This window comes from Botryllus schlosseri, chromosome 8 (assembly GCF_051294905.1).
Source record: "Botryllus schlosseri isolate E-star chromosome 8, Bs_hap1, whole genome shotgun sequence".
NCBI lineage: Eukaryota > Metazoa > Chordata > Ascidiacea > Stolidobranchia > Styelidae > Botryllus > Botryllus schlosseri.
In genome coordinates, this window is record NC_137243.1 from 8118700 (window position 1) to 8144020 (window position 25321).

The following is a 25321-nucleotide window of genomic DNA, read 5'->3' on the forward strand; positions in this document are numbered from 1 at the left end:
CTGAAGGCGTTGGAACAACAATGTAGAGCAGTGATTCCCAACCGCGGCCCCCAGCTAGCCATCTTGCGGCCCCCAAAAATATTAAGAAATCGAGTTATGACAACAAATAAAATTTATATTTATAAAATACACTTGCTTGGCTTGGAGTCTGAAGTTTTTAATTAGGATTGAAAGAACGTCGTGAGTAGACTGCTATCGTTACGTCACTGCTTTTTCATGCAATGTGCCATGACTTTCAAGTTGAAGGAGCAGTAGCTATAGATATAGGTAAGACAGGACCATAACTGCCGCACGCCACACCCCCAATGAAGGGGGGGGGCGAGCTCGAACGGGGCTCAAAATTAGTTCGTGAATTAGCATAAATTATGGAGTTTTTTTCAACATGTAGGCATCTTTTTCAATATTTTTTTATCTGGGCGTGATTTCATGCTGCCAAATATCTTGATTTTTGGGTACCGTACTCGTCCCCAAGAAAGAATGCGCTAGATTTATGGAAATGGGCATTGGGCATATCGGCGTTACATATTTAGTTTTAGGCCATGTAACATGCGACTTCAAGAAGTGTGTCAGAACGATCGGCAGCGAGAAAACCTGGGCAGAACAGGACTGCCCCAATGCTGACCGAAAACTTCGTTATATATACAAAATACTGTCTTAGCAATCTGAGCCTCACAAGACAAATACCATCCCGCAGGGAAAAATTATATTCCAGTGAAGAAATACCAATTTCTCTTAGTTTAGAAGCCTAATCTGATTACGTGAGCAGAGAGGACAAGAAACTGATAGCAATATATATGCAATTTCCGATCATATTGACCGATTTTATCATGAATTATCGAACATTTTCGCGCTGGCTCACTTGACAGTACAACTAGTTTCGTGGTAAAAGCGAACAAGGTGATAGGAGTAGGCTAGGTTTATCACCCGATGGGAGCCCAAGACCCCAGTTTATTAATATTTTTTTTGGGGAGGGAGGGGGGGCTGACGAAGTGCCGTTTCTTTCCTGCTAACGGGTATACGCCCCAAGATGTTTAATTATTATTGAGGGGCCCTACCTTTTCAAACACCCCCCCTCTGCTCTACCTGTAAAACTGATTACGTGAGCGGAGAGAGGATAAAAATTGACGACATTATATATGCATTTCCCGATCATATTGGCCGATTCAATCATGAATTAGAGAAAATTTTCGCGCGTCTAGGCGATAAAACCTGACTCCCTAAATCGCCCGAAAGCAGCATAATTGGTAGTCGTATAGCTCACGACTGAAGTGTCCGCATAATTTGAAAGGTCCGGTATTTATCGAAATCTAGTTTCGCATGGATTACAAAAATACAAATTGAAATCTCGCCAGGGCAATAAAACTACTCCGAAATAGCCACCAAAGGTTGATTGTTCTGAACAACGGGAGAGCAGCAACACAATGACCATAACAATGGCCAATGGCGTCAAGCGATTGATCGGAACAATGCCAATTTTCATATTTTGATGACTATTTTGGGTCCGTTTCATTGCCCTGGTTTTCGTGCGGCCCCGACCGTACTCTGAAATTCTAAATTTGGCCCTGTCACCGAAAAAGGTTGGGAGTGGAATTGCCCAGAGTGGAATTGGTGGCAAACGTCACGAGCAACTTTACATTTAATTCCTTAATTATTCTATGGAAGTAACCCTTCTGTCACGCGCAACTTATTGCCGAAAACAACCACTAATTCCAGTCTGGGTATATGCCCCACAGTTAAGGGCCCCGTTAAGAGAGAACACAAAGAGGATTGCGCCATAATAACGCAATGAAATGGAAACAAACATACTAGATTAGGATCACGTTTACCTTGTTCTAAAGGTGTAGAGAGTATTCAGGTTGAGGACACGAAAACCACTGAATCGACAAGCAGCCTTTTACCGTTCCAGAAACATAATATACGGTATCGGTGCTATTTCTTATTCAAATAGTTCAAAGTAGAATCACTGCCCATCCCGAGCACTGATATAGCACGTGATTCACAAGGTTTCGTATCAGATAAAATATATCTGATTTTCAATAATAATCTCTCTCTCTATTTCACGGCAATTCAACAGCCTAATTGGTTACAAAAAGACGAAAATGATTGCGCGGTTTCATACAAGCAAGAATATACGAAAATTACCGTTCAGCAGTAATCTCTAACCACTAGAAAATGTTGCGTACGCTTGCCTGCATGTGCGAGGCACCGCTTTGGCGCTTTCTAAGAACATCGCAGGCAAAAGCGGCGTTTCAACCAACGAATATGAAAGTTGAAAGCGGCTTTGGGTTTTTTGTTCATGGACCCCACCGTAATGGTTTGCTTCGCTCCAGCGAACTGCTGATCTGAGACTATAGATGACGACGCACGGTTCGAAATAATATGGCTCGCCATGTTCGAGCCACGTTTTCTGTCTCGAAAACTATAATAAAAAGGATTTTGTTTCCGTAATATACAAATCAAATATAATAGCGCCAAGTTGTATTGAATAAACTGGAATGCTGTTAATCATAGCCCCGGCAATACACTAAAATCATATTATTTGGATGATAGCATAATATCACTGGATATTTGTTCAAAGATAAACAATGACTCATTGTGACATTGCTCCAGAATTTTTTAGTGTTCCATCATGGAAAGTGAAGAGACGTCAACTTGGGTGTTTGGCTATGGATCGCTCTTATGGAAAGTTGATTTTGATTACGTAGAAAAGGTCATCGGTTACGTGAAAGGATTCGAGAGAAAATTTTGGCAAAGTAGTGATGATCACCGAGGCGTACCGGGCAAGGTAAGTCTGCATACCAGAGTGAAGTTATCACACAAAATTCTATCACACAAATCGAAGGGTACTCACTAAATTTGACATGTAACAACATGAACGGTGGTATCATGATGATGATGGAACAATGGCGTATCCGGATAGCATATCCGGATTTGGACACTGACATATGATAGAACGTAGATAGAACTCTGTCCATACCAAATTTTACGTAGATCCGTCGCCAAAAACGTGTCCAAAATAGATAACCATGAATTAGCGCTTGTAATATTTCAACCAAATACGCGAGAAGCTCTCGTGTTTCGATGAGCGCAGTTCCGGAATCCAACATTTGTAGTAAATGTCGACGATATCCCTAGACGAAGCTTGTATACCACCTTAATCGTGCCAAATTTTAAAGCTGTAGCAAATGTCATAAGGGTCATAACCACCGCCGACTTCTAGGAAAAATTACCACATTTTGGCCAATCGCGTCTATGAGAATTCGTAGGGATGGTGTGAACCTCTGAAAGGTTCAGGTTCGTGTGAACGCGAACCTTTTTGAAAGGTTCTGTGTGAACACGAACGTGAACATCGTGACGTCATATCGCTAATTCCAACCCTTTCTTTCAATGAAGTGATAGCCTATGCCCTATATTAATGTACACGATACCTAGCGAAGATTCGGCCCACATAATGCCACAATGCTGAAGTACATATCGGCGTTTTAAACGTCGCTAAATGTATCAACCGCGGTAATCAAAGGATATAATAATTGCATAAAATCAGTACATTCCGTCGCTTTGCCAACAATTTCGACGAGGACTTACTAAGGAATATAAGCTTACGCCTTAACGGTCTTAGCCAGACCGGACAATGTGTTCGGAGTCTGAGTATTGCTACATTGATATTGAGCAGAGTGTACAACGGGTTTCTATACTCGCTACCGATACCACAAACAACAAGTTATGCAGCAGTATCAAGCACCTTAATCGCACGGATTTGGTTTTAATGATACAGTAAAGATATGAAGACAAGATTGACCCAGTACGACCGTTCGATTTTTTACATCAGAAGACGATATCAATGTCATTGATTGGTTGACTAAGCATCATTCGCTGACTACGTATATCGATTGCGGGTCAGGCTCACAGCAGAGAGTCACTAAATATTCACAAACGGAAAGCTGGATATTCCGAGAAAATTTTTGCAACAAAGCAAGTAAAATTTTTAAGGTTGTCGAGGTGCATGGTGCATGCTCGTTTAGTGTTGATTTTTTATGCTGCCAGCACCATGCATGGAGTGGCCCGCAGTTGAAATGCAATAAATTTGAGCCAAAGATATTATGATGGAGTGAAAATTACAATTTACCAAAAGGTTCACAGTGCAGAACCTACCAAGGTTCTGTTGTGAACGCGAACCTCTAAATTTATGGGGTTCACACACAGAACGCGAACGTGAACCTCACGTTCACACCATCCCTAGAGAATTGCCACCAAATCGCAAAAAACTCTCGTGTTTCGATGAGCGCAGTTCCGGAAAACAACATTTGTAGTAAATGTCCACGATATCTCTAGACGAAGCTTGTATACCACCTTAATCGTGCCAAATTTTAAAACTGTAGCAAATGTCTTAAGGGTCATAAACACCGCCGACTTCTGGAAAAAATTACCACATTTTGGCGAATCGCGGCTGTGAGAATTGCCACGAAATCGCAAAAACCTCTCGTGTTTTGATGAGCGCAGTTCCGGAAGCCAACATTTGTAGTAAATGTCATGGTTACATCGGGTGGGTCTGGAGATAGTAGGATTCCTGGCGCGATGGCTACATCAGTATTTCTTTGTCATGTAGTCTGACTCCTTCATGCGAAAACTAGTTCATTTCTTTCACTGGTAACGGCTCTTCGGTAGGCCTACAGCAGTAATTTCAATCTGAACAGCAAGGTAAATAGCGATGTGAGAGCTCGCGATTTTCTGGCGATCCGTCAATACGTCGTAATGTTTTCTGTAAGTGGTCGTTGTTTTGGACCCTTGAGACATTCGCTACAGCTTTAATATTTGGCACGATTAAGGTTCTATGCAAGCTTCGTCTAGGGATATAGGGGACATTTACTACAAATGTTGTTTTTCGGAACTGCGCTCATCGAAACACGAGAGTTTTTTGCGATTTGGTGGCAATTGTCATAGACGCGATTCGCCAAAATGTGGTAATTTTTTCCAGAAGTCGGCGGTGTTTATGACCCTTAAGACATTTGCTACGGCTTTAATATTTGGCACGATTAAAGTGGTATACAAACTTCGTCTAGAGATATCGTGGACATTTACTACAAATGTTGGCTTCCGGAACTGCGCTCATCAAAACACGAGAGGTTTTTGCGATTTGGTGGCAATTGTCATAGACGCGATTCGCCAAAATGTGGTAATTTTTTCCAGAAGTCGGCGGTGTTTATGACCCTTAAGACATTTGCTACGGCTTTAATATTTGGCACGATTAAGGTGGTATACAAGCTTCGTCTAGAGATATCGTGGACATTTACTACAAATGTTGGCTTCCGGAACTGCGCTCATCAAAACACGAGAGGTTTTTGCGATTTCGCGGCAATTCTCATAGACGCGATTGGCCAAAATGTGGTGATTTTTCCTAGAAGTCGGCGGTGGTTATGACCCTTAAGACATTTGCTACAGCTTTAAAATTTGGCACGATTAAGGTGGTATACAAGCTTCGTCTAGGGATATCGTCGACATTTACTACAAATGTTGGATTCCGGAACTGCGCTCATCGAAACACGAGAGCTTCTCGCGTATTTGGTTGAAATATTACAAGCGCTAATTCATGGTTATCTATTTTACACACGTTTTTGGCGACGGATCTACGTAAAATTTGGTATGGACAGAGTTCTATCTACGTTCTATCATATGTCAGTGTCCAAATCCGGATATGCTATCCGGATACGCCATTGTTCCATCATCATGATGATACCACCGTTCATGTTGTTACATCTCAGATTTAGTGGCTACCCTTCGATTTGTGTGATAGAATTTTGTGTGATAACTTCACTCCGGTAGTCTGCATCGGCTGACAATGGTTGGTCACACAACTCATGAATAAGTAAAAACGTCGTCAGGTGGCCAAGTAAATATAGGCTTCACTGCATTGTCATGTTGCTTGCTCGATTTTCCCTTTCTTCAGATTTCACTGGCTACTTGATAAAATTGTTAGGTTGATTAAAAAAACGCTGCACACCAACTTTGGCTCAATTCCAACCAGTGGAAGCTAGATTCGTGCAGTGAAAAGTTTTGAATTATTAAAAAATGAAAATTTCAGAATTTTTCTGTCGACCCCACAAAATTGTTAGGCTGTCACTTTTCAGTAGAGATGGTGCACACCAAATTTGGGTCGATTCCAACCACTAGAAGCGAAGTTATTGCAGTAGAAAAATTTGGTTTTGAATAAAATAGTATTTACGGCGACCAACTCATTCATTATTTATTATAAAATCATTGAATTAGAAATTTTTCTGTCTGACACATATGCTTGGACCTGGATGGCAGCCAGCTTTTCCATTTGCATACATCCGAAACGAGATTTTCCAAATTCTATCTCAACCGACTAATCGATGACCAAGGTCGTGTTAAAAGGACTTGACGAAGTCCGTCAATCTCAACTTCTACCTATCTTTTTGGGATATCTGGTTGATTCCATTTGATATACAATTATTATAAAATTGTTCAGCTTTTAGGCTGAAAACATATCTGGTACTGAGCGAATCCGCATAGGCCTATAATTGTTAACTGACACAATGAATGACTATTGGGCCCAGTCTAGTTCAGTAATTTTTTATAACTACACGACAAATGAAAAATCGTATGACAGCTAGATCTGATCGAACTACTGCCGGAAAGTCTCTAACTGCAAAGACTCCATGTAATGTTTGAATTATCTACTTGGAAGGCATTGATATTCCGATAAGGAATCGGTGTCTCGTGCACACCAAACATTCTACTAACTGTACACACGGTATGATACTGGGAACAGCCTTTGCAAACCAAATATATTACGCTAAACGTACCGGGATTCCAACCCGGTTGATATTAAACCTAGCAATTATTCCCTTGACCAAGTACCAGCACCATATCAGGATTGAATCGGTAGCAAAAAGATCTTGATGTAACGATGAATTTTGCTTCTGCAATATCTTTTTTAAACCATTATGACTCGGGGTTGTAACCAAGTCACAAGGCTCCGAGTCACAAGTCAATCTCACTTTTTTAGTTTTGACTCGAGTCAAGTCGAGTCATTTTCAATTCGCCACCGAGTCAAGTCCGAGTCCGAGTCATCGAGCAGAGGTCCGAGTCATGGTATTATTACTCGAGTCCGAGTCCAAGTCATTGGGTTGACTGGTCAGTTTCCAGATAAAGTCTTGCTAAACCCACTGTTATAACTCTGTTTGGTGATATCGAATGGTTCGCATTTATTATACTAATTTTCCTCACTTTTAATAGTTTCTGGTCGCATTTTCAATTACCAGTACCGATAGACGAACTCCCAATAGGGTGGTTATACTTTACTACTCTTCGAAATTACAATGAAACATCGCTCATGGCCCTCTGAGTCTCGAGTCATATGACTTGGTTCGAGTCATGTGTAATGACTCGAGTCCTAGTCGAGTCAATACACATATTGACTCGAGTCGAGTCATTTCCGTATTTCGAGAAAATGACTAGTCAAGTCGAGTCATCAAAAAATCGTGACTCGAGTCGAGTCATTACAACCCTGTTATGACTAGAACACTTGTTATCCTCCAAACATTGTTGGTAATGCTGTCATTGATCTCTATGTCACAAAATTGTATCTTTTAACAGCCCGGTAGAGTTGTTACTCTGATTGCAAAAGAAGGTGGAACTGTATGGGGCGTAGCTTACAAATTACCAAGTGATAGAGCATCGTCGATATTCAAGCAACTGGATCACAGGGAAAAAGGTGGCTATAAAGCACTCAAAGCCGTGTTTCACCCAAGGGATGAGAATGCGGATCCGATTCACTTGAACATCTATATTGGCACTCCAGATAACCCAAATTTTGTTGGTCCTGAATCAAACAATACGATATCGGATGTTATATCAACTGCTGTTGGACCAAGTGGCCCTAATGTAGATTATTTATTAAATCTTGCCAGCTATGTGAAGAAGAACATTCCAGAAGATACAGATCAGCATTTATTTGAATTAGAAGACCTCGTCAAAAAGAAAATTGATGCTTATAAGTCCATTCCATAATGCAATATTAGCCATTTCTCAGTTCCTCTGTCAACAGTATTGCGAAGGCGTTATTAGTATGCATATTAATTGATACACATGAGCATTGTACTTTAGCCTCAGTATGTTATGATAAGTTTGTTAGTAGGTATACTACTAAATGCTTTTATTGCTATGGCCAAGACTCTGTAGCGCTATAAGCAAGATTATTTATTTCTCACATCTGAATTTGATTGTGTACATCCCTATTAAAAGAGAGTGGGTTGATCTGTCATCAACAGCATGAAAGACTGTGGTATTGGCTAAATGGCTATAGCATGGTCCGAAGTGTGTGGGCTCTATCTGGGCTCCTCCTCCCCTGCGCCACTGCTCTTATGGGTTCTTTACAATATAAGACACAATGACGAATGGGAAAGTGTGGAAGCCTCGAAAAGGATAGCATTCATTACGGCACATGGTGTTTCAATATCACATCGTATTGTGTCTCGTATGTCTCATTGTACATTGTATTTGTATGTCATTAGCAGATGAAATTAATATCCACTGATTTGATTGTAATATCATTCAAGGTGCCAATCAGTTTCAATCAATCAGTTTTATTGATATTTTCATAATTTCAAAACATCACATGACTGCGATACAATGAATGATAGGAAGGTGCAGGGTTGTAACCAAGTCACAAGGCTCCGAGTCACAAGTCAATTTCACTTTTATAATTTTGACTCGAGTCAAGTCGAGTCATTTTCAACTCACCACCGAGTCAAGTCCGAGTCCAAGTCATCGATCAGAGGGTCGAGTCCCAGTCATGGTATTATGACTCGAGTCGAGTCCAAGTCAATACGTCAACTGCTCCGTTCCCAGCTGAAATCTTGTTAAACTCACTTTCTATAACTCTGTTTGGTGATTTTGAATGGTTCGCATTTATAATATAGTAATTTTCCTCACTTTTAGCAGGCTCTGATCGCATTCTCACGTGCTAGTAACAATTACCGAAATCACAACAGGGTGGTTACTTTACTATTCTTCGAAATTACGATAAAATATCGGTCTTGGCCGTCTGCGTCTCGAGTCATATGACTTGGTTCGAGTCATGCGTAATGACTCGAGTCCAAGTCGAGTCAATACACAGATTGACTCGAGTCGAGTCATTTCCACATTTTGAGAAAATGACTCGAGTCAAGTCGAGTCATCAGAAAATCGTGACTCGAGTCTGACTCGAGTCGAGTCATGACTCGAGTCATTACAACCCTGGGAAGGTGTCGGACCAACTTGGAGTAGCCTTTAACATCAGACACCCACCTTAGCATAGGCGAAGTAAAGAAGAGGCATGCACACTGAATGAAAAGTAATGCAGAGAATATAAGACGCAAGCGACGAAATGAGGTGGCATGTGGTGGAGGTCGAGGTCCGGTAATCCTGAATGCTGGCTAGTGCCAGGATGAGTTCTTCGAAGTATAGCATGTAGGTGATTTCAAGATTGGACTACCTCTATGAATTTTATGAAGACACTTGCTACTATGAAGGAGTAGTTTCATACTATGTTTGTGCCTTTGCTTTTTCATAGTTGAAAATAAAATGATATTTGTCAGTCAAATTCTCCCTCAGTTTGCATATACTGAAGTGGAAGGAGCGTAATCAAAAACACTTGAGTAAGTCGGCAAAGTCCACGTGAGTACTCCCGAGAAAACAAAAGATTTTATTGCATTGAGCTTCATTCATTCGGTAGCCTACTCCTCATCTAAATATAAATATCCCAACATAAACGTGAGCGGGTGGCGAATGGCGATGCTTGACGTAATCGTCGCTACCAGTCGAGCCGAACGCTTGCGGAAGAATGAATTCCCCGGGAATTTCCCATTTATGAGACGATCATCAGTGCACTACTTGAAAGTTTCGTTAATTTTTATAGAACAAAGTCGACGGATAAAACCTGCGATAAGTTATGATTTGTTTGAAACTTTACGTTGCTATTTATTTGTAGAACAGTTTTAGTAGAAACTTCGTGATGGATGCAGCCAAGGGTCGTCGCGGATTCTGCGCACCACATGGTGGTGATCACGTTTACCAGCCGGCAGAGATGAGCATGGATTAGGATTAGGTTTTGAAAAAACAGGATTTGTGAAATTTTGTCGGATTTGGATTGGATTTGGATTAGACATTTTTTTTGGAACGGATTAGGGTTTGGATTGGATTTACCTATTTTCTGGGAGATTGAAATGTCGTGTGGCGAATGGCGACAAACTTTATTCAGATCAGTTATTATCATCATCATCATCATTGGTTTATTAGCAATTTTATCAGTTCAATACACCACAAAAATGCGATACAATGAAAAGACAGGAAGATGTCGAAGCGACAAGGAGTAGTCTATGGAATCTGACACCCACCTTGGCCTAGGCGATGTAAAGAGGAGGCATGCACACTGAATGAAAGTAAAGAAGATAGTATAGAAAAAGAAAGCGACAAGAAATAGGGCGGCATGTCATGGGAAGCGAGATCGATAGGTCAGTCGTGGTCCGGTAATCTTGAGGATGGACTGTACTTATGGTTACTAAGTTATCTTGAATCAAATGAATCGTTGGTTGTGAAAGATAATTTTGGAATCCCTCCATTGCATACATTGGTATTTTTTCTGAATTTCCAGTTGGAATCGGATTAGGATTGGACATTGACTTGAATATGAAAAAGTTATGGATTAGGATTTGGATTGGATTAGGACATAGAAATTTCAAATCCGCTCATCTCTGCCAGCCGGTCGGTGGCCCGACCAAAGATCAATGAAGAAGTCGGCGACGTAGAGCCGTAGTAGAGGCCGGATTTGTGGCTGATATCGTACCGGAAGTTGTTCGTTGTTATTGTGTACTTCCGGCATGGATACCGTAAACTTCGATGACTTGAATCCAACGACTGCAGTAACAGCTTGCCTAACGTTAGCCTTGATGTACGTGGGTAGTCTTTATGTGTGGACAAGCAATCTACCAAGGTAGTAAAATGAAGCGTATTTGCTAAATAAAATCAATCACAATTCCTATTTTAAGGGACGATCCACTGACCATAAAGGAACGCTTTCGTCGAGTCTTGTTTACCTCTATTATTAGCGTGATATTCGCCCACTACATATCTTCCGATGTTCCTTCTAAAAATAATGCTTATGTGTACGAGTGGTTAGGAATAAGATATCGAGGAATTTTGGCCGCTTCCATTCTACCTCTTTTACTATTCATGACACTGTTCCTTGGGCCACTTTATCATATGATATTAGAAGATGGATTCCGGAATTACCATCCGCGAATGTGGAAATTTTATTTGGCAGACCTCCGCTACTGGAGAAATTATATTGTGGTAAGCCATGGAAATGCTGAATTGCTGTCACGTAATAGGCAACTAGTAACTGTTTTTGATTATATAGGCGCCATTCTCTGAGGAACTGGTGTTTCGTGGCTGCATGCTGCCTATATTGGTGCCAGGTTTCGGGGCACAAATATCAACCATACTGGCTCCAAGCTTTTTTGGAATAGGTAAGACTCAATTTGCCTTTTGAGATAAATTGCCTTATATTGTGCTATAGTAGGAAATATATTCCGTCAAATAAGTGCTTGCTGTGCAGTAACCACCCAAAAGTGGGATAATTCCCCTGCATCTATGGCTTCGAAAATCTCTACGCTCTGTATGGGATAAGTTGATAGCTCCAGACAAGTACATTTTTACATGATATTGGATATGCCCTCAAGATTAACAATGTTTTTCAGCGCATGCTCATCACGCATGGGAGAAGTACTTCAGAAACAACTATCCACTCAACTCCGTTATTTTAAGCACAGTGTTCCAGGCGTTTTACACAACTATTTTCGGTGGACTGTCATCTTGGCTTTTCTTGAGGACTGGCCACCTTACTAGCGTTGTCATTTGTCATACTTTTTGTAACATGATGGGATTTCCAGACTTTGAAGGGGTATTTTACCATGAAAGACGAATATCCATCTCACTTGCTTATGTCGTTGGCCTTGTTTTGTTTATTTGGCTCGCCAACCCCATTACTGAACCTTCAATATATGGGAATATATTGTATGCGGAGTGAAGATATACAAGAACTGACACTGGTGTAGCGCTACCTAATTTTGTATTGCCCGCAATATTTTTTTAAAATGTATTTATGTGGTGAATTTATCTGGGAAAATCATATTGAACAGCCATCTTTACAAATAAACTCGATTACATCAGGTTCCTATTTTCATGCAAACTCCTTAACTATGCCAATTGGCTAACTGAAAAATGTGGTTCATTAGGAGGGCTCAACAACCAAATCACAATCTTGTTAGTAGTTGTACAACATCCATCACGCTTGGTAGTTTGATATATAGTAAATCGTATAGTTACACCTGATACCTTCCAAGATCATACTATTTAAAACCTGCAGCAGTGCTACATAAATGAAGGGTTAAAATATCCAAAGTTTAATTTCTGAAGCTGTGAGACCAGTAAAAATACATCGGACGCAAATTGCACACCACTGATTTGTAAGATTTGTGGTTGTATTTGCTCTAAAATTATGTATGAAAATGATTCTGTCAAGTGCTGTTATTTCGATTAGAGCACGAATAGGTATCGTGAAAACCGAGAAGTTGAAACCTACGTCCTACTCTTGTAGGCCGTCATGCTATGAGTTGGGTGGTACAACCTTTTTCATCCAAAACTTGCATTGAAATTCGCTACACTCGTCATCGTCCACATCGTTGTATAGGGAGGCTGTTTTACAGGGGGCACATGATGATTTTGGGATGGGTGGTGGAGGCGGCGCAATGGGAACATCTTGTGGATATGAAGCTGGCGTTTTTTCGATATGATCTTGGTTAGCAGTGGTCCGGGTCTGGCAAGGAGTTGAAGCTTTTCCATATAGATCACTTAACTGAAAAAGTGTTGCAGTAAAATGAAAAAAACACAATGGAAACAAAGAAATGGACCTGCGATATTTTCCCCTCCATTTTGGAATTGGCAACTTCTTGGATTGGGTCACACTTTTGGTAACCACACTTGTGGTAAAATTTCATCACATCCGTCCGCAAGTAGAAAGTGTGGAAGCCTTTACCTCGCATATGTTCCTCAGCAAGAAGCATAAGCTTCAGCCCCAATCCCTGACCTCTTTTGTGATCCTTTATAATAACTAAACAGATGTACATATGGCAGTAGCTTCTCGCTCATTATTAAATACTAGATGGCTCTTGGATGATGAAAATATGTGGCAGCATCGTTTGTTGTAGATTGACCTGTTTGGTGCTAAATACAGACATACAATGCACACAAAACGTGGGATGGAAAGTCTGTGAAAGCCTAGGCCTATCGAAAATCGCCATTGTTCCTACAACATTATCCACTCATGAAATTAAAGTTGACATTAACTAGCGACGAGCAAAGGTCACAATTCTTAGACCTAAACACTTGTAATTCGGGCAGAGATAGAGGTGCAAGGTGAAAGGTCAGAGTGACTGTAGCTACAAATCATCTTGATATTAACGTACAGGTCAGCAGAATTGTCATTATTATTCAAACTTACCTGAGCTAAAGTACAAGGCTCTAGGTTTGTTCATGACTTTGGTAATCCTTGCATGTCCAATTAGTTCAGCATCCTTCCCCACAAACCTCAGCATAATTACATGATACGGAAAATCATCATTAGATTGCTGTAGTTTCCGTTCTCTAAAAATCACAGTTGAGTTAATCAGAACCAAAAAAAAATGATGCAACGTAAATTTGCATGGAACTTGGCATCACAAATTTTCTTAACACTCTTTTCGACCAGCAGCATGAGTTCCAACCACTAAAGTATAGCAGATGTATTCATCTAAACCAGAGGCTTCTTAGATATTTTGCTTTACATTGTCAACGTAAGAAGTAGACCAGTCCCTTAACAATAGACAATTTATATCTTAGTCAAAAATGATCATAAATTTTACTGGGGGTGACGATATGACCTGTAAAGGTGTAATTACTCGTCACGAACATAGCGGTGGAGTACGGTATCACAGCAGTGTATTCATTGAAACAGTTGATAGTCTGCAAACCATATGACATAACAGGGTAGAAGAATTGACGTACAGATAAAATATAATTACAGCAGTTGTGCAACATGTTAATAAAAAAAATATGAAGTTAAAACTAACAAAGAAAAGGTACGGCAAATTTAAATTTTAGACCACTGAAAACATCCAAGGCATTGGATGTAGTTGACAAGATCACTGTCAAAAAACAAAGCTGGAGTGGAGAGTGTTTAGAAATTATATCAACAGAATTAGAAATAGCCTATTGCATGATAAATATGATGATGTAATCACTTAATGGACTATGGCTAAATATTTAATAGATGAAGTAAAAAGCATTGAAGAATTCTTATAAGACGAAATTTGAAATAGTATATACCGGTACATAACGATGAAGACTAATATAGTAAGTTTGACAGTACTCAAGCAGAGTAGTTACCCAATCAGTAGGGAAAGTCTTGGCAACTTATTTTACAACTTCGAGCAGCTTCCTTAATACTTATTAAGTTAAGCAGTATGGTGTTTTAAGCTGCTTGAAGAAATCTTATATTGCAACTTTTTTTCATGCAACTATTTTTGATTTTTCATGCAACTTTTTTCGATTTTTTATGCAACTAACTTTTCACTGGAAATATTTGGCACTATGTAAATAGATCACTAGATTATTTCACTGTCGTTTAAATGTCAGGTTCTTTCTGATTTTACATACATTCAATCTAGACCGCCGAAAACTATATTTTCACTAGGTCAATTTTTTTCAGGCTATTGATTTTGCTGAAGTCGCCAACATTGAGTTTTGCTACATTGCCTTGGATTGATTCAAGTATCTCATACCGGCATACCCTAATAATTTCGTATAAGTTGTCCATGAATGCAACTTTTGTGAAAATTAAATGCAACAAATGCAACATCACATCTAACTTCGCAAGAGGGTGTGTTTGCACTTACAGGCCTACATGTTGCTGCATAACATTTGATTTTAAATCATAGAGGCAGATTACATCGCTGCCGCTTCACTCGAAAAAATGACTAAAACATACACTATACTTCCATCACCTCGGTGATGGTGCTCTACGTCTGAACGCAGAGAGAGCTAGACCTATAGATATATATATACACAATTATATATGCATATTGCAGCCACTTGGCCACACTCTTACCTCATACCGACGCTTCTTTTCCATTCCTTGCACAGCATCTCCGCGCACTCAGTTGCGAATTGACTGAATTTATCATCGTGCAATGGCACAACAACGAACTCCTCTGTCATAATTTCATGGGATGTTCCAGTAAAAGCAATAAGTCACGGAGACGATACTACCCGCCGAACGAACAGCCTTTGTGTCACCAACTCCCAATAGGACTTGAACCACCAATCCGCCTGCACCATAAGCCAAACACAATAGCTGCGATCCGAAATCGCAAATCGGTGCTGTCGATATTTTAACCAGTGGTTCTATAGTCGAGTTTACGTCATTTTATTTACATAATATTGTGCGCTCGTTCTCACATATATAAATAATGTTTTCGTGTAGGCCAGTGGTTCTTAACCTGGGGGTAATTACCCCCAAAGGGGTAATTTAACAATTTTTGGGGGGTAATTCATATTGACGTTTTTTATATACTTATAACGCTGCACTGAAGTATTTTCAAACGTATAAATATGAATGTATACTGTATAGGCTAACATATTTGTGCGAGCTTGTATATATTTCGTTTCGCTTAACACACCATGCCTGCTGTGATATCATGGTAACCATCAGTGATTTTGATTATGAATAACATGGCATGAATTTAGTTTAGTATAGGGCTAGGTAAATCCAATTTATTTTGCAGTAGTGCGGATCATATATTTTTGCGCATGCTGGCTAATTGAAAAACAACAATGGGCGTTTAGCTTTGCACCAATAATGCAGCAGCAATATCGTAGAAATATACTTGTTAGTATTAAAAAGTGTCGTGGTCTAGCTTCGTCAGTAAAATTACCGGTAAGTCTCAAATCATCAAAATGCCTTCAAAGAAACGAGTAGAAGATTTTGGAATCTTTTTGGGTTCGCCTTCAAAATAGATAACCAATCTTTGTCATAACGGCATTGAACTTTCTGATTGAATTTCCTTTAACTTATTGCTGTGAAGTAGGTTTTTTGCAATGTATCTATCTAAACGAAAAAAGTTTTCGATTGGCAGTTACACGAGATGCTGTCTGTTATCCCCCCCCCCCCCCCCTTTGTCTAGATTTCACCACTGCTGGATAACAGGAAAACAGCATCAACCTTCCCATTGACTTCATATTTCTAACAGGCATTCGAGTGTACATTATGACATCATCTTGGTGCTGTTTTACAATTAATTGAGTGCAAGCTGTAATTTGTCATTTTTTGAAGAGGGGTAATTGCATCCCGTCATTTTCCTCTTGGGGGTAACGATATGAAAAAGGTTAAGAACCAGTATTCATGCTCAGACGCAGGGTTGTAACCAAGTCACAAGTCAATCTCACTTTTATAATTTTGACTCGAGTCATTTTCAATTCACGACCGAGTCAAGTCCGAGTCCAAGTCAAGGAGTATAGTATCGAGTCCAAGTCATTTTGTTGACAGTTCAGTTCCTAGTTAATGTCGTGTAAAACACACTTTTTACAACTCTGTTCGCTGATATCAAATGCTTCGGATTAATAATACCCTAATTTTACTCACTTTTAACAGTTTCTGGTAGCATTCTCAAGTACCAGTGCTGATAGACGAAATAATAATAGTGTGATAGCTTTACTATTCTACTAAATTACAATGAAATGCCTGTCTTGGTAGACCCAGTCTCGAGTCATATGACTTGGACCGAGTCATGCGCAATGACTCGAGTACAAGTCGAGTCAATACACAAATTGACTCGAGTCGAGTCCATTTTCATTTTTAGGAAAATGACTCGAGTCAAGTTGAGTCACCGAAAAATCGCGACTAGAGTCGTTACAACCCTGCTCAGACGCGGCGAGTAACGAAGTACTTCAAGTAGATTTTTGCCTACTCGGGACTACTTCAAGTGGTCATGATTTTAGACTGCTTTTACTTGACAGTCGCCAGGTATTTTAAGCAGAACTAGGCCTAGAATACACACTTCTTTACTTGTAAATCGCTATTTCTACTCGAGTAGAATTTTACAGCATTACTTCTATTTGAGAAGCAAAGGTGAGTTGAGTACTCCGACCACCTCCAATTATGCCTTTGAAGTTTCTGCATCATGTTTACCAGGCACTTTCCGAATAATTCCACATTATTTCCGGCAAATTCATCATGACCTTCAACGCTCAAGTCAACCACTGCGTTCTTGTACATTTTTTGCAATCCCTATCCGCACCAAGAATAATCGACTCCCTCACATTGGCTTTAGTTCCCTCTCAAACCGAAAATACGCCAGTTGCATGTCAAGAAGATAAAAAAGTTATTCAGGACACCACGCCATATAAATATCAATACAAACGGTAGATTTCAACATAAAATTTACATAATCATAAATTGACGAGGCCGCCGTGCTCCGATTGGTCCGGCGTCCGAGGCTCGCACGGCAGTCTATTGTGCCTCATGTGACTCCTCACCAAATGCCCCGCGCTGAGAGCAGCCAGTAGCGAAAGTTCACTACAAAGAACTGTGCCGCAAACGATGCTGGCAAACTGTCTCGCGTTATGGCCCGAAAGCGCATTCTCCACACCGCTACTACCGCCTCCCAGCCCGAGCATGTCAAGGCAAGCGCGTTGCGCATTGAGCGCTGTACCACCGCCACATGTAGCAACTTCTATGCACGGCATGGTACATGTAATAAGGAGTGACCCATCACCACCTTGCGTGCTGTCAAGTTTTTCAAGGAGAGTGATGCAGTTGCTTCCCTCCACATTTTGTGCAGGATCTTGACCAGTCGCTATATATAGAGCCGTTACGGCGTTAGCTGCGTGTGCGTTGAATCCGCCTATGCTACCGGCCATCGCAGACCCTATCAGGTTCTTGCTGGTGTTCAGATGAACGAGAGAGTCCACATCTGTTTTCAAAACATCTCTCACAATGTTACTCGGAATTCTAGCTTCCGCAACAACGCTTTTTCCTCGGCCTAACGTCCAGTTGATCGACGACGATTTTTTGTCAGTGCACACATTGCCGCTGAGACTAATAACCCTCATGTCAGGCCGGATGTTTTCTTGCAGCCACCTGCAAAAGAAAAATGCGGGATAAGCCACCGAACTTCGGCAATGAGAGAAATTCGATTACCAAAACTTCTAGCAAAGAATTCAGCCCTCTTGAAACTACCTGTTGTTGTAAGATGCTTATTGACATGATAAACATTCAAGTGTACTGGTGCGCGCTTCGTACACTGCTGCACAATGAGTCAATGACATCATTAATTCTGCTGTTCCACAAAATGTAGTTTTCTTAGTATCCTGATTCGGCTCGAGCATACCCAATTCATTATTCCCAAAGGTATGCGGCAATGGATAGAGGCGTATGCTAGGGTCGTAATCTTGAGAAAAAATTTTAATTTCAAAAAGTTTGTTGACTCATCGGCTTTCACGCATAGTTGATCTTTCATTCTATCGGTGTCTTACAGAATATCAATCCCCAAAATTCCCCACACAGCTTAGGGCCTCTGATCATGTTTACATCAACAAAGCAATACTTCTTTCATTCTATCGGTGTCTTACAGAATATCAATCCCCAAAATTCCCCTCACAGATTGAGGCCTGCGATCATGTTTACATCAACAAAGCAATACTTCTTACGAGAAATTCATTCTACCATACAAAGGTAAAATGGTATATTGAAAAAAAATAATTAATTTCACGTAGAGTTGAGCATGATATATTACAACTGCTTAATTGATTAGAGCTATTATGATATTAGACACGTTGAAAAATGAACAGAAAATCAACGTCGGCTGAATTGCCGCAAGACCAAAGTTCTTCAGTTGCTGATGCCACTTTAGCGCTTATGAATTAGGGGGGAATCTTGCACATTTTTATTGAACCGAACGCTGTTTTTAAACACTATATTTTCCATCCTACATTGAATATAAGAGCGAACAGATTGCCCAAACAATTTTTTTACAAACTTAGTCTATATCACTTATCACTCAAATTTCACAGCATACTTTAATGTGTGCTCTACGCCTTTAGACACCATGTTCATCCCCATCGCATCTCCCGTCGTGGCGTTGAAACGAATATACAAACTCCTTCCACAGACCATTGGATGAATCGATTCTAAACGTGCGAAGCGGCTGGTTTCGTCAAATTTATCCTTGAGCAGTACGAATTTAAAAGGGTCTTTCAACCATCTGGAAATAAAGTAAAGTGTTTGCAAATGAATTGGCAGATGTTAGGGGTGGTCAATAATTACTCTGCCATTTCACAAGCCTTTCTTGAAGTTGGGAATTCAACCACTGGGGCTCTAGTCATCCCATCCCGATACACGGTGCATTCAACGCCACCAGACAGCAACACCGCCTAGTATAAACACAAAACTTCACTAGCAAGTTCAAAATGTATAATTACACTTTCTACCTTCATCCCACGGTTGGTACTTGCTAATAACGTGCCTTCTGTCGTTGCCATCGGAACATGATACGGATCACCATTCATAAGTAAAGGACCACAAACACCAACAGGCACAGGAATGTACCCGACAGTGTTTTCACAACAAGCCGCTGTAGCTTTGCTGAAGTTGTAATGAGCAAAAGGTATCTGCGCCAATGCATCCTGTCGCTCTTTGTATTCAAGTTTTTGATGAAGAAGTTTCCTGCAAAATATGGGGTCAGTTCCATAGAAATTGATTGTTATAAATACAAACAGAAAGATAACCACCTTCTAATGCTCACACCGCGGTTCGGGTCCCGCAAATCCACTTCCAGTCTATGGGATTGAATTTTCTTTGCCTGCACAAGACTGATTATTTCAAGATCCGTCAGTAGATCTGAATTGTCTTGTAGAAGCGCAACACATGTGTCTAGGTCTCTCGGGGCACATTCCGTTGGGTCCGGATCTATATGAGCTGAGTAATCAACAGTTTGCTTAGCGTTTCCATAGGATACAAATTCAGTCACTTGTGCAGACTGTGCAACCTCGATATTTGAATTTTGAAGAAAAAACTTTCCAAGCAACAGCATCGTGATGATCAGTGTGAAAAAATGTTGAGGAGTCATTGTAAAAATCATGTCAAACCCTTCTTGGAAGTTTTCACCATGATACAGAGATTCTCCGTAGAAGAGTCGTATGCAATTGAATAGCAGCAATAAACATCCTATCATCAACTTGAGCTTGAATCTGATCTGTCCGCCGTGATTATACAGAGCTTTTGAAAACGTTTCATTGTGCCACACTGGCTTTGAGTTCCGGGAGCCTCTCCTTGTGTTCATTAGCAGTATTGAAAGACATGCTGGTACAAATGTAGTAAAGACGATGTAGTTTAGCAGGACGGACAAACAAGCAAAACAGAATATTTCCTGAAGTTGCCGAACTTTCATTGCACTACTCATCATGATAACAAATATCTCTAATACCGTATCAAAAGTGATTGACGGTCCAATGACTCTCATCGCCTCTGAGATTCGATCCTGGACAGCGTTGTAAGAATGGGCTGTCAAGCAATGCTGGATTAATGAGACAAGCCTTGATATATCCACCGAGAGCAGAAATATTGGTAAAGCAGATCCGACGACAATCCAATTCTTTTGCATAAGCTGCAGCAGGGTGGCCGCAAATACGATACTTCCAAAAGTCATGCATATACAAACGCCCATGACAAGATGAACAGAGCCCAATTGGTTAATTCTTCGAAGCTTTATGAAAAAGTATATGATGGTGACGCATCGTAGTAATGATAGCAGCACGGCATCGCTATTTGTCCGAGTTGGAAGTTTGTCTTCATCAACATTTTGACATTCTATGGACCATTGGCAAAGTTCAAACGGGCTGTGTAAGTTGAGCGATACTGCTCCAACAAACATGGTCAAAAAACAGACCATGATTTCAAGAGAATAATAAGCACAGAACCGGCCATACTTTCCAAACACGTCCATAAGAGGAAAGTAATGTCCCTTTGACTGCTGAATGTAGTCCATTGGTGATCTGATGATGTTGACGATTAATGATGATAAGACAGCCTTATACAGCTTGTGTGCAATAGAGAACCATTCGATCTGAATAGCTGATATTCATATTCTTCATATTTACAAGGCAGTTCATCTGCAAAATTTGATATCCAAGTTAAGAAACAAGCCATTGAAAAAAAAACGGCCATAGGTGTAGCCAGCCCACTGAGCCCAGAATGAAAGTTGTGGAGGGAGGCAGAATGTCTACAAGAAATGCGTAACAGATATATTATGATATAGCGAAAACGTATGACATCACAGTCTTCAAGTAGAAAATTTTTGGAGGGGGCGAATGCCCCTTTCACTAGACACTAGCCTTGCCGGTTGGTACCTTTACAATACCATACCGATATTATCAAGTTGTAAGTTATATTTCCGAGTAAAACGTCATGAAAACCTTGCATCTCAGTACCCAGCCCTTTATGAGTTTACTTACAAATGTGATCCTCTTTCCCACCGCCCACCGGTATTTGAGTACTCCCGAATTAGGAAGGTCCAATAGATCATTCAGAGTCGTACCAAATCAGATCTGGCACAACAACACCCAGAGTGACCGTTCCAGTTCGATGAGAACCACCTGATAACTATACACGCGTAACGTAATGACGTAGGTTGATGCAATGCGAATGATGCAATGGGACCGGTATTGAGGCAGGATGGCTTGTACGAACAACGTCACACTTACCGAGAGCAATGCTATGAAAAAATATCGTTACGCTTAGTGGCGCAAGTAATCAGCATTGATTGGACGTCATTTTCTCTTTTCACCATGTGTCTATGACGTTACCGCATTATCCCCCACCCATTGAAAATTTCATTCAGGCTACTCCTGGTTGTCGGACTGGAATGGTGTGTGTGAATATCATACCACTGCGGTCTCTCCACTGAGCTATAGAAACACGGTCTCTGCGGTCTCACGCACCCAATAATAGGCCTGTATACCAGTGCCAATTAACTGGGATATGTAGATATCCCTGGTCAATCAAAATTATTGTTTTGTCCATACAGCCACGCGACTTTGAAGAACAAATCAAAAAGTGTAATACTGAATAATATACGCAGAACAATAGCAATGAACTAAATTTTGCCTAGCGGACCACACATTCATAAACGCAGTGAAACCGCGGGACGCACACGCGCATTGCAATATCTATCGCTTGATACTTTTCATCTCCTCAAGTATTCTTTTTCTAGGGGTACCATATGTCCTCTTTTAGTCGGATTGTCCTCTGTTCTCAAGTAAAGTAAATTGTCTTCCGAGGACGTCGAAATTGTTCTCTTTTTTCGCATGACGTCATTTGCTTGTACTTTCAACGAGACTTTTCGGCGAGATGTTTTAGACAGCGATGACTAAAAATAATTCAAGGCCACAATCTAGTCGTGGAAACCGTTTTTTCCAACCTTTTTAAGAAGTATTGCATAAAAAAATGACTGCTAGATCCAAATGATCTGTTTACATTTTATTATTTTTATGTCAGTAATTGTAATTTTCTCGCTTGTGACTAGCCTACTAAACTTGCCGCCAAAAAGAAAGTGTCTTATTTTTGGTTTCTGAAAATATGATAGGTCTATTTATCGGAGAAGTGGGATGTATGCTAATTCATGTCCTCACGCACGCGCATGACAGTCTTTTTCCGGGTAATTGCAAGGCCCGTGATCTAATCGCTCATTGACGTCGAAGTTTTGAATTCTGCTTCGCTGGGTTATATTTTTCATCTGAACAAGTCGCACACAATGTACAATGCGATAAGACACAATGCGATGTCATGAACCGATAGAAGGATGTCGAACGACACGCATCAGTAGCGATCCTTTACTCTAACATCCACCTCGGCCTAGAGCAGACTTGGACAACCACATTATTCTAGTTGTCTAATTTCACTAAATTAGAGCGAAATTCCAGTAATCTAATACTAATCAAATTTGTAAAATGTTTCTATGCTCTAATTCTAATTCTAATCTAATTTGTGAATTGTTTTCATGCTCGAATTCTAATTCTAATCTAATTTGTGAAGTGTTCATATGCTGTAATTTCAATTCTAATATAATTTTTTGTTTTCCTTCAAACGCATAGTTGACCGCGGTAACAGCGAGTTAACAAGAATATCCCTCTCGCACAGGTAGATTCAGTGCCAAGCCGCCATCGCAATACTTACACCGTACAGAAATAGTAGTTATTGTGCGACGAAAAATAGCCATGGTAACAGAGTAGCTTGTTTGTTGGTTTTATTGAACAATTGTGACGATTATCGCCTAATCTATTTGCGCCATGATAATGAATGATGTAATGTGCATTGAGCAATGTTCGCGTTGTTCCAAATTCACAGATCAGATCACTGGCTGCAAAATATGACCTCGCGGGCCGCGTGTTGATGACCACTGGTATAGTGCAAAACGAGCAAAGCTTGGTATACAGACATCAATCATTCTCATGGTTATGAGACTCCCCTGTGATTTGATATGAGCTGAACTTTTTGCTGTATTTATTTTTCATTCACAATTTCATTCAATTTCCATGTTTTTCCGAATTCAGTAATTCTAATTCTATTTCTAATTTTAATCTAATTTGTAAAAAGCCGTGAAGCTCTAATTCTAATTCTAATCTAATTTGGAAAAAGCTGTGTAGCTCTAATTCTAATTCTAATCTAATTTGGAAAAATTGTGTAGCTCTAATTCTAATTCTAATCTAATTCGAAAAAGCTGAAAATTTTCTAGTTGTCCCAGTTTGGCCTAGAGTGCCCGATGTCACAGTTCTTTTCGATGTTGATCTTTTTGAAGCCGCCGCCTTTTCTAGTAGTTCTTTCCATTCCTTGTGAGTGCGTTCATTCGACGGGTCTTTTCCTATGCTTTTTTGTCGCCGTAAGAACGGCAACGGCGGGGTAAGAGGAGCCCAGATAAACCTCCGACGGGAATCGAATTGCGTCCGTCAGATTGGTGGGCGATTATCGTTACCACTACGCTATCTCCCCCGCTTTTCAACTGTTTCCCGCCTAATAACCACTTCGCCGCGTATAATGCTCGGTAAAGAGATGAAGCGCACACGCTGTCCCAAAAATCACATTAGCCAATAGCTCATTTGCCGGCCTCTTAGAATAATATGCCGGTTCCATATCACATTAAAGATTATTGAGTATTTTTTCGACCATACCAATTTCATTGAACTTTGTTTCAGTGCTGTAGGTTGATCACGACATCAGAGATATATATCATCTCCACTAACTAGACCTGGGGTCATGAAACATTTTTAAACCAAGAGGCAAGAGAGCTAGGGGAGATGTGGTACCGATGGATCAAAAATCGCAAAATGATCTCTGGCCCTCAAATCATCAGCCTAGAATAGCAGATCTTTTGCTATCTCAACACTTCGATACAAGATCTACCTATCGCGGACATTAACATGGATATCCGCCTTTTCAAAAAATATTTATAAACGTTTAAAATTTGTTGCTTGAACGTGTCATCGGTCCCCACCCGGTGGGTCCGAAGGCACACGACCATGGGACCTGTGAGACATACGCTCAAAAACTCAAATTTGTTAACTTGTTTTGTTGTGTACCATAAGCTAAGCTACAGCAAGCCAATGACGAATGTTTCGTCACGACCTTCAAGAATAAAATAGATTATATCAACTCAAATGTTGGCATAAAATAATGTTTTGATTTACGCCCAAATTAACAAAATTATTGCCACATACATATTAACCGCAAATCGACATTTTGACTGTCAAATACCCCGTAATAGCGACAAAACACCACAGGTAACTATGATTTACAGCAGGGGTCACCAACACGCGGCCCGCGGGCCGCATGCGGCCCGCCAGGTCATATTTTGCGGCCCGCGGCGTGATTTGGGGAAATTTTGAAAGAAAGGTCAGAAAAATATTTCGAAATGCCGAAATTGATTTCAGTTTAAACATATTGTTGTTGTTGTTCAAAGTAAGCCATTCTACTGTGCCCAATATCACTATTCCTTCGGTTCGGCATGGTAATATCATTATATGGAGGAATAATTTGCTCATATGAATGGGCATATTGCCTTGGCGTGCAATGGCCCACCACTGCCAAGACCCGGAGGCTTGATAAAAGATTTCGGACTCTCCAAGAGACCATTCTTTACGGGTAGATAGTTTTCCAGCAAATAGGCTACCGTCG

The 25321-nt window shown here is 40.4% G+C and overlaps 4 protein-coding genes across 4 annotated transcripts; 2 read left to right on the plus strand and 2 right to left on the minus strand.

Annotated features, from left to right (window-relative positions):
• The first annotated feature begins 2595 nt into the window (after nucleotides 1–2595).
• On the plus strand, nucleotides 2596–8568 carry LOC145445631 (putative glutathione-specific gamma-glutamylcyclotransferase 2). Its single transcript, XM_080323834.1, has 2 exons — nucleotides 2596–2785; nucleotides 7618–8568. Exons 1-2 carry the CDS (start codon nucleotides 2630–2632, stop codon nucleotides 8029–8031), a joined length of 570 nt encoding a protein of 189 aa, XP_080179960.1. The 5' UTR covers nucleotides 2596–2629; the 3' UTR covers nucleotides 8032–8568.
• A 2228-nt stretch (nucleotides 8569–10796) lies between these two features.
• On the plus strand, nucleotides 10797–12232 carry LOC145445623 (CAAX prenyl protease 2-like). The gene is made up of 4 exons (XM_080323825.1): nucleotides 10797–10993; nucleotides 11049–11352; nucleotides 11420–11528; nucleotides 11760–12232. Exons 1-4 carry the CDS (start codon nucleotides 10881–10883, stop codon nucleotides 12086–12088), a joined length of 855 nt encoding a protein of 284 aa, XP_080179951.1. The 5' UTR covers nucleotides 10797–10880; the 3' UTR covers nucleotides 12089–12232.
• Nucleotides 12233–12521: 289 nt separating this feature from the next.
• On the minus strand, nucleotides 12522–15574 carry LOC145445629 (N-alpha-acetyltransferase 80-like). Its single transcript, XM_080323831.1, has 4 exons — nucleotides 15206–15574; nucleotides 13562–13704; nucleotides 12972–13171; nucleotides 12522–12916 (listed from the first exon to the last, which is right to left on the minus strand). The coding sequence occupies exons 1-4, from the start codon at nucleotides 15313–15315 to the stop codon at nucleotides 12668–12670; spliced, it is 702 nt and encodes a 233-aa protein (XP_080179957.1). The 5' UTR covers nucleotides 15316–15574; the 3' UTR covers nucleotides 12522–12667.
• Nucleotides 15575–17453: 1879 nt separating this feature from the next.
• On the minus strand, nucleotides 17454–22009 carry LOC145445602 (3-hydroxy-3-methylglutaryl-coenzyme A reductase 2-like). Its single transcript, XM_080323797.1, has 6 exons — nucleotides 21607–22009; nucleotides 19885–21264; nucleotides 19585–19819; nucleotides 19421–19527; nucleotides 19173–19358; nucleotides 17454–18235 (listed from the first exon to the last, which is right to left on the minus strand). The coding sequence occupies exons 2-6, from the start codon at nucleotides 21138–21140 to the stop codon at nucleotides 17545–17547; spliced, it is 2475 nt and encodes an 824-aa protein (XP_080179923.1). The 5' UTR covers nucleotides 21141–21264; nucleotides 21607–22009; the 3' UTR covers nucleotides 17454–17544.
• Between the last annotated feature and the right edge of the window lie 3312 nt (nucleotides 22010–25321).

What these genes read in the sequence shown, in the direction of transcription:
- LOC145445631 (XM_080323834.1), top strand. Translation starts at nt 2,630, where the DNA reads ATGGAAAGTGAAGAGACGTCAACTTGGGTGTTTGGCTATGGATCGCTC. An exon ending in ACCGAGGCGTACCGGGCAAG is followed by an intron (nt 2,786 to 7,617) that starts GTAAGTCTGCAT and finishes ATCTTTTAACAG; the next exon opens with CCCGGTAGAGTTGTTACTCT.
- LOC145445623 (XM_080323825.1), top strand. Translation starts at nt 10,881, where the DNA reads ATGGATACCGTAAACTTCGATGACTTGAATCCAACGACTGCAGTAACA. An exon ending in TGGACAAGCAATCTACCAAG is followed by an intron (nt 10,994 to 11,048) that starts GTAGTAAAATGA and finishes TCCTATTTTAAG; the next exon opens with GGACGATCCACTGACCATAA. An exon ending in ACTGGAGAAATTATATTGTG is followed by an intron (nt 11,353 to 11,419) that starts GTAAGCCATGGA and finishes TTGATTATATAG; the next exon opens with GCGCCATTCTCTGAGGAACT.
- LOC145445629 (XM_080323831.1), bottom strand. Translation starts at nt 15,315, where the DNA reads ATGACAGAGGAGTTCGTTGTTGTGCCATTGCACGATGATAAATTCAGT. An exon ending in AGCCTTGTACTTTAGCTCAG is followed by an intron (nt 13,172 to 13,561) that starts GTAAGTTTGAAT and finishes ACATCTGTTTAG; the next exon opens with TTATTATAAAGGATCACAAA. An exon ending in TGGAGGGGAAAATATCGCAG is followed by an intron (nt 12,917 to 12,971) that starts GTCCATTTCTTT and finishes ACACTTTTTCAG; the next exon opens with TTAAGTGATCTATATGGAAA.
- LOC145445602 (XM_080323797.1), bottom strand. Translation starts at nt 21,140, where the DNA reads ATGGACTACATTCAGCAGTCAAAGGGACATTACTTTCCTCTTATGGAC. An exon ending in CGCGGTGTGAGCATTAGAAG is followed by an intron (nt 19,820 to 19,884) that starts GTGGTTATCTTT and finishes CATATTTTGCAG; the next exon opens with GAAACTTCTTCATCAAAAAC. An exon ending in GGCGTAGAGCACACATTAAA is followed by an intron (nt 18,236 to 19,172) that starts GTATGCTGTGAA and finishes TTTCTTTTGCAG; the next exon opens with GTGGCTGCAAGAAAACATCC.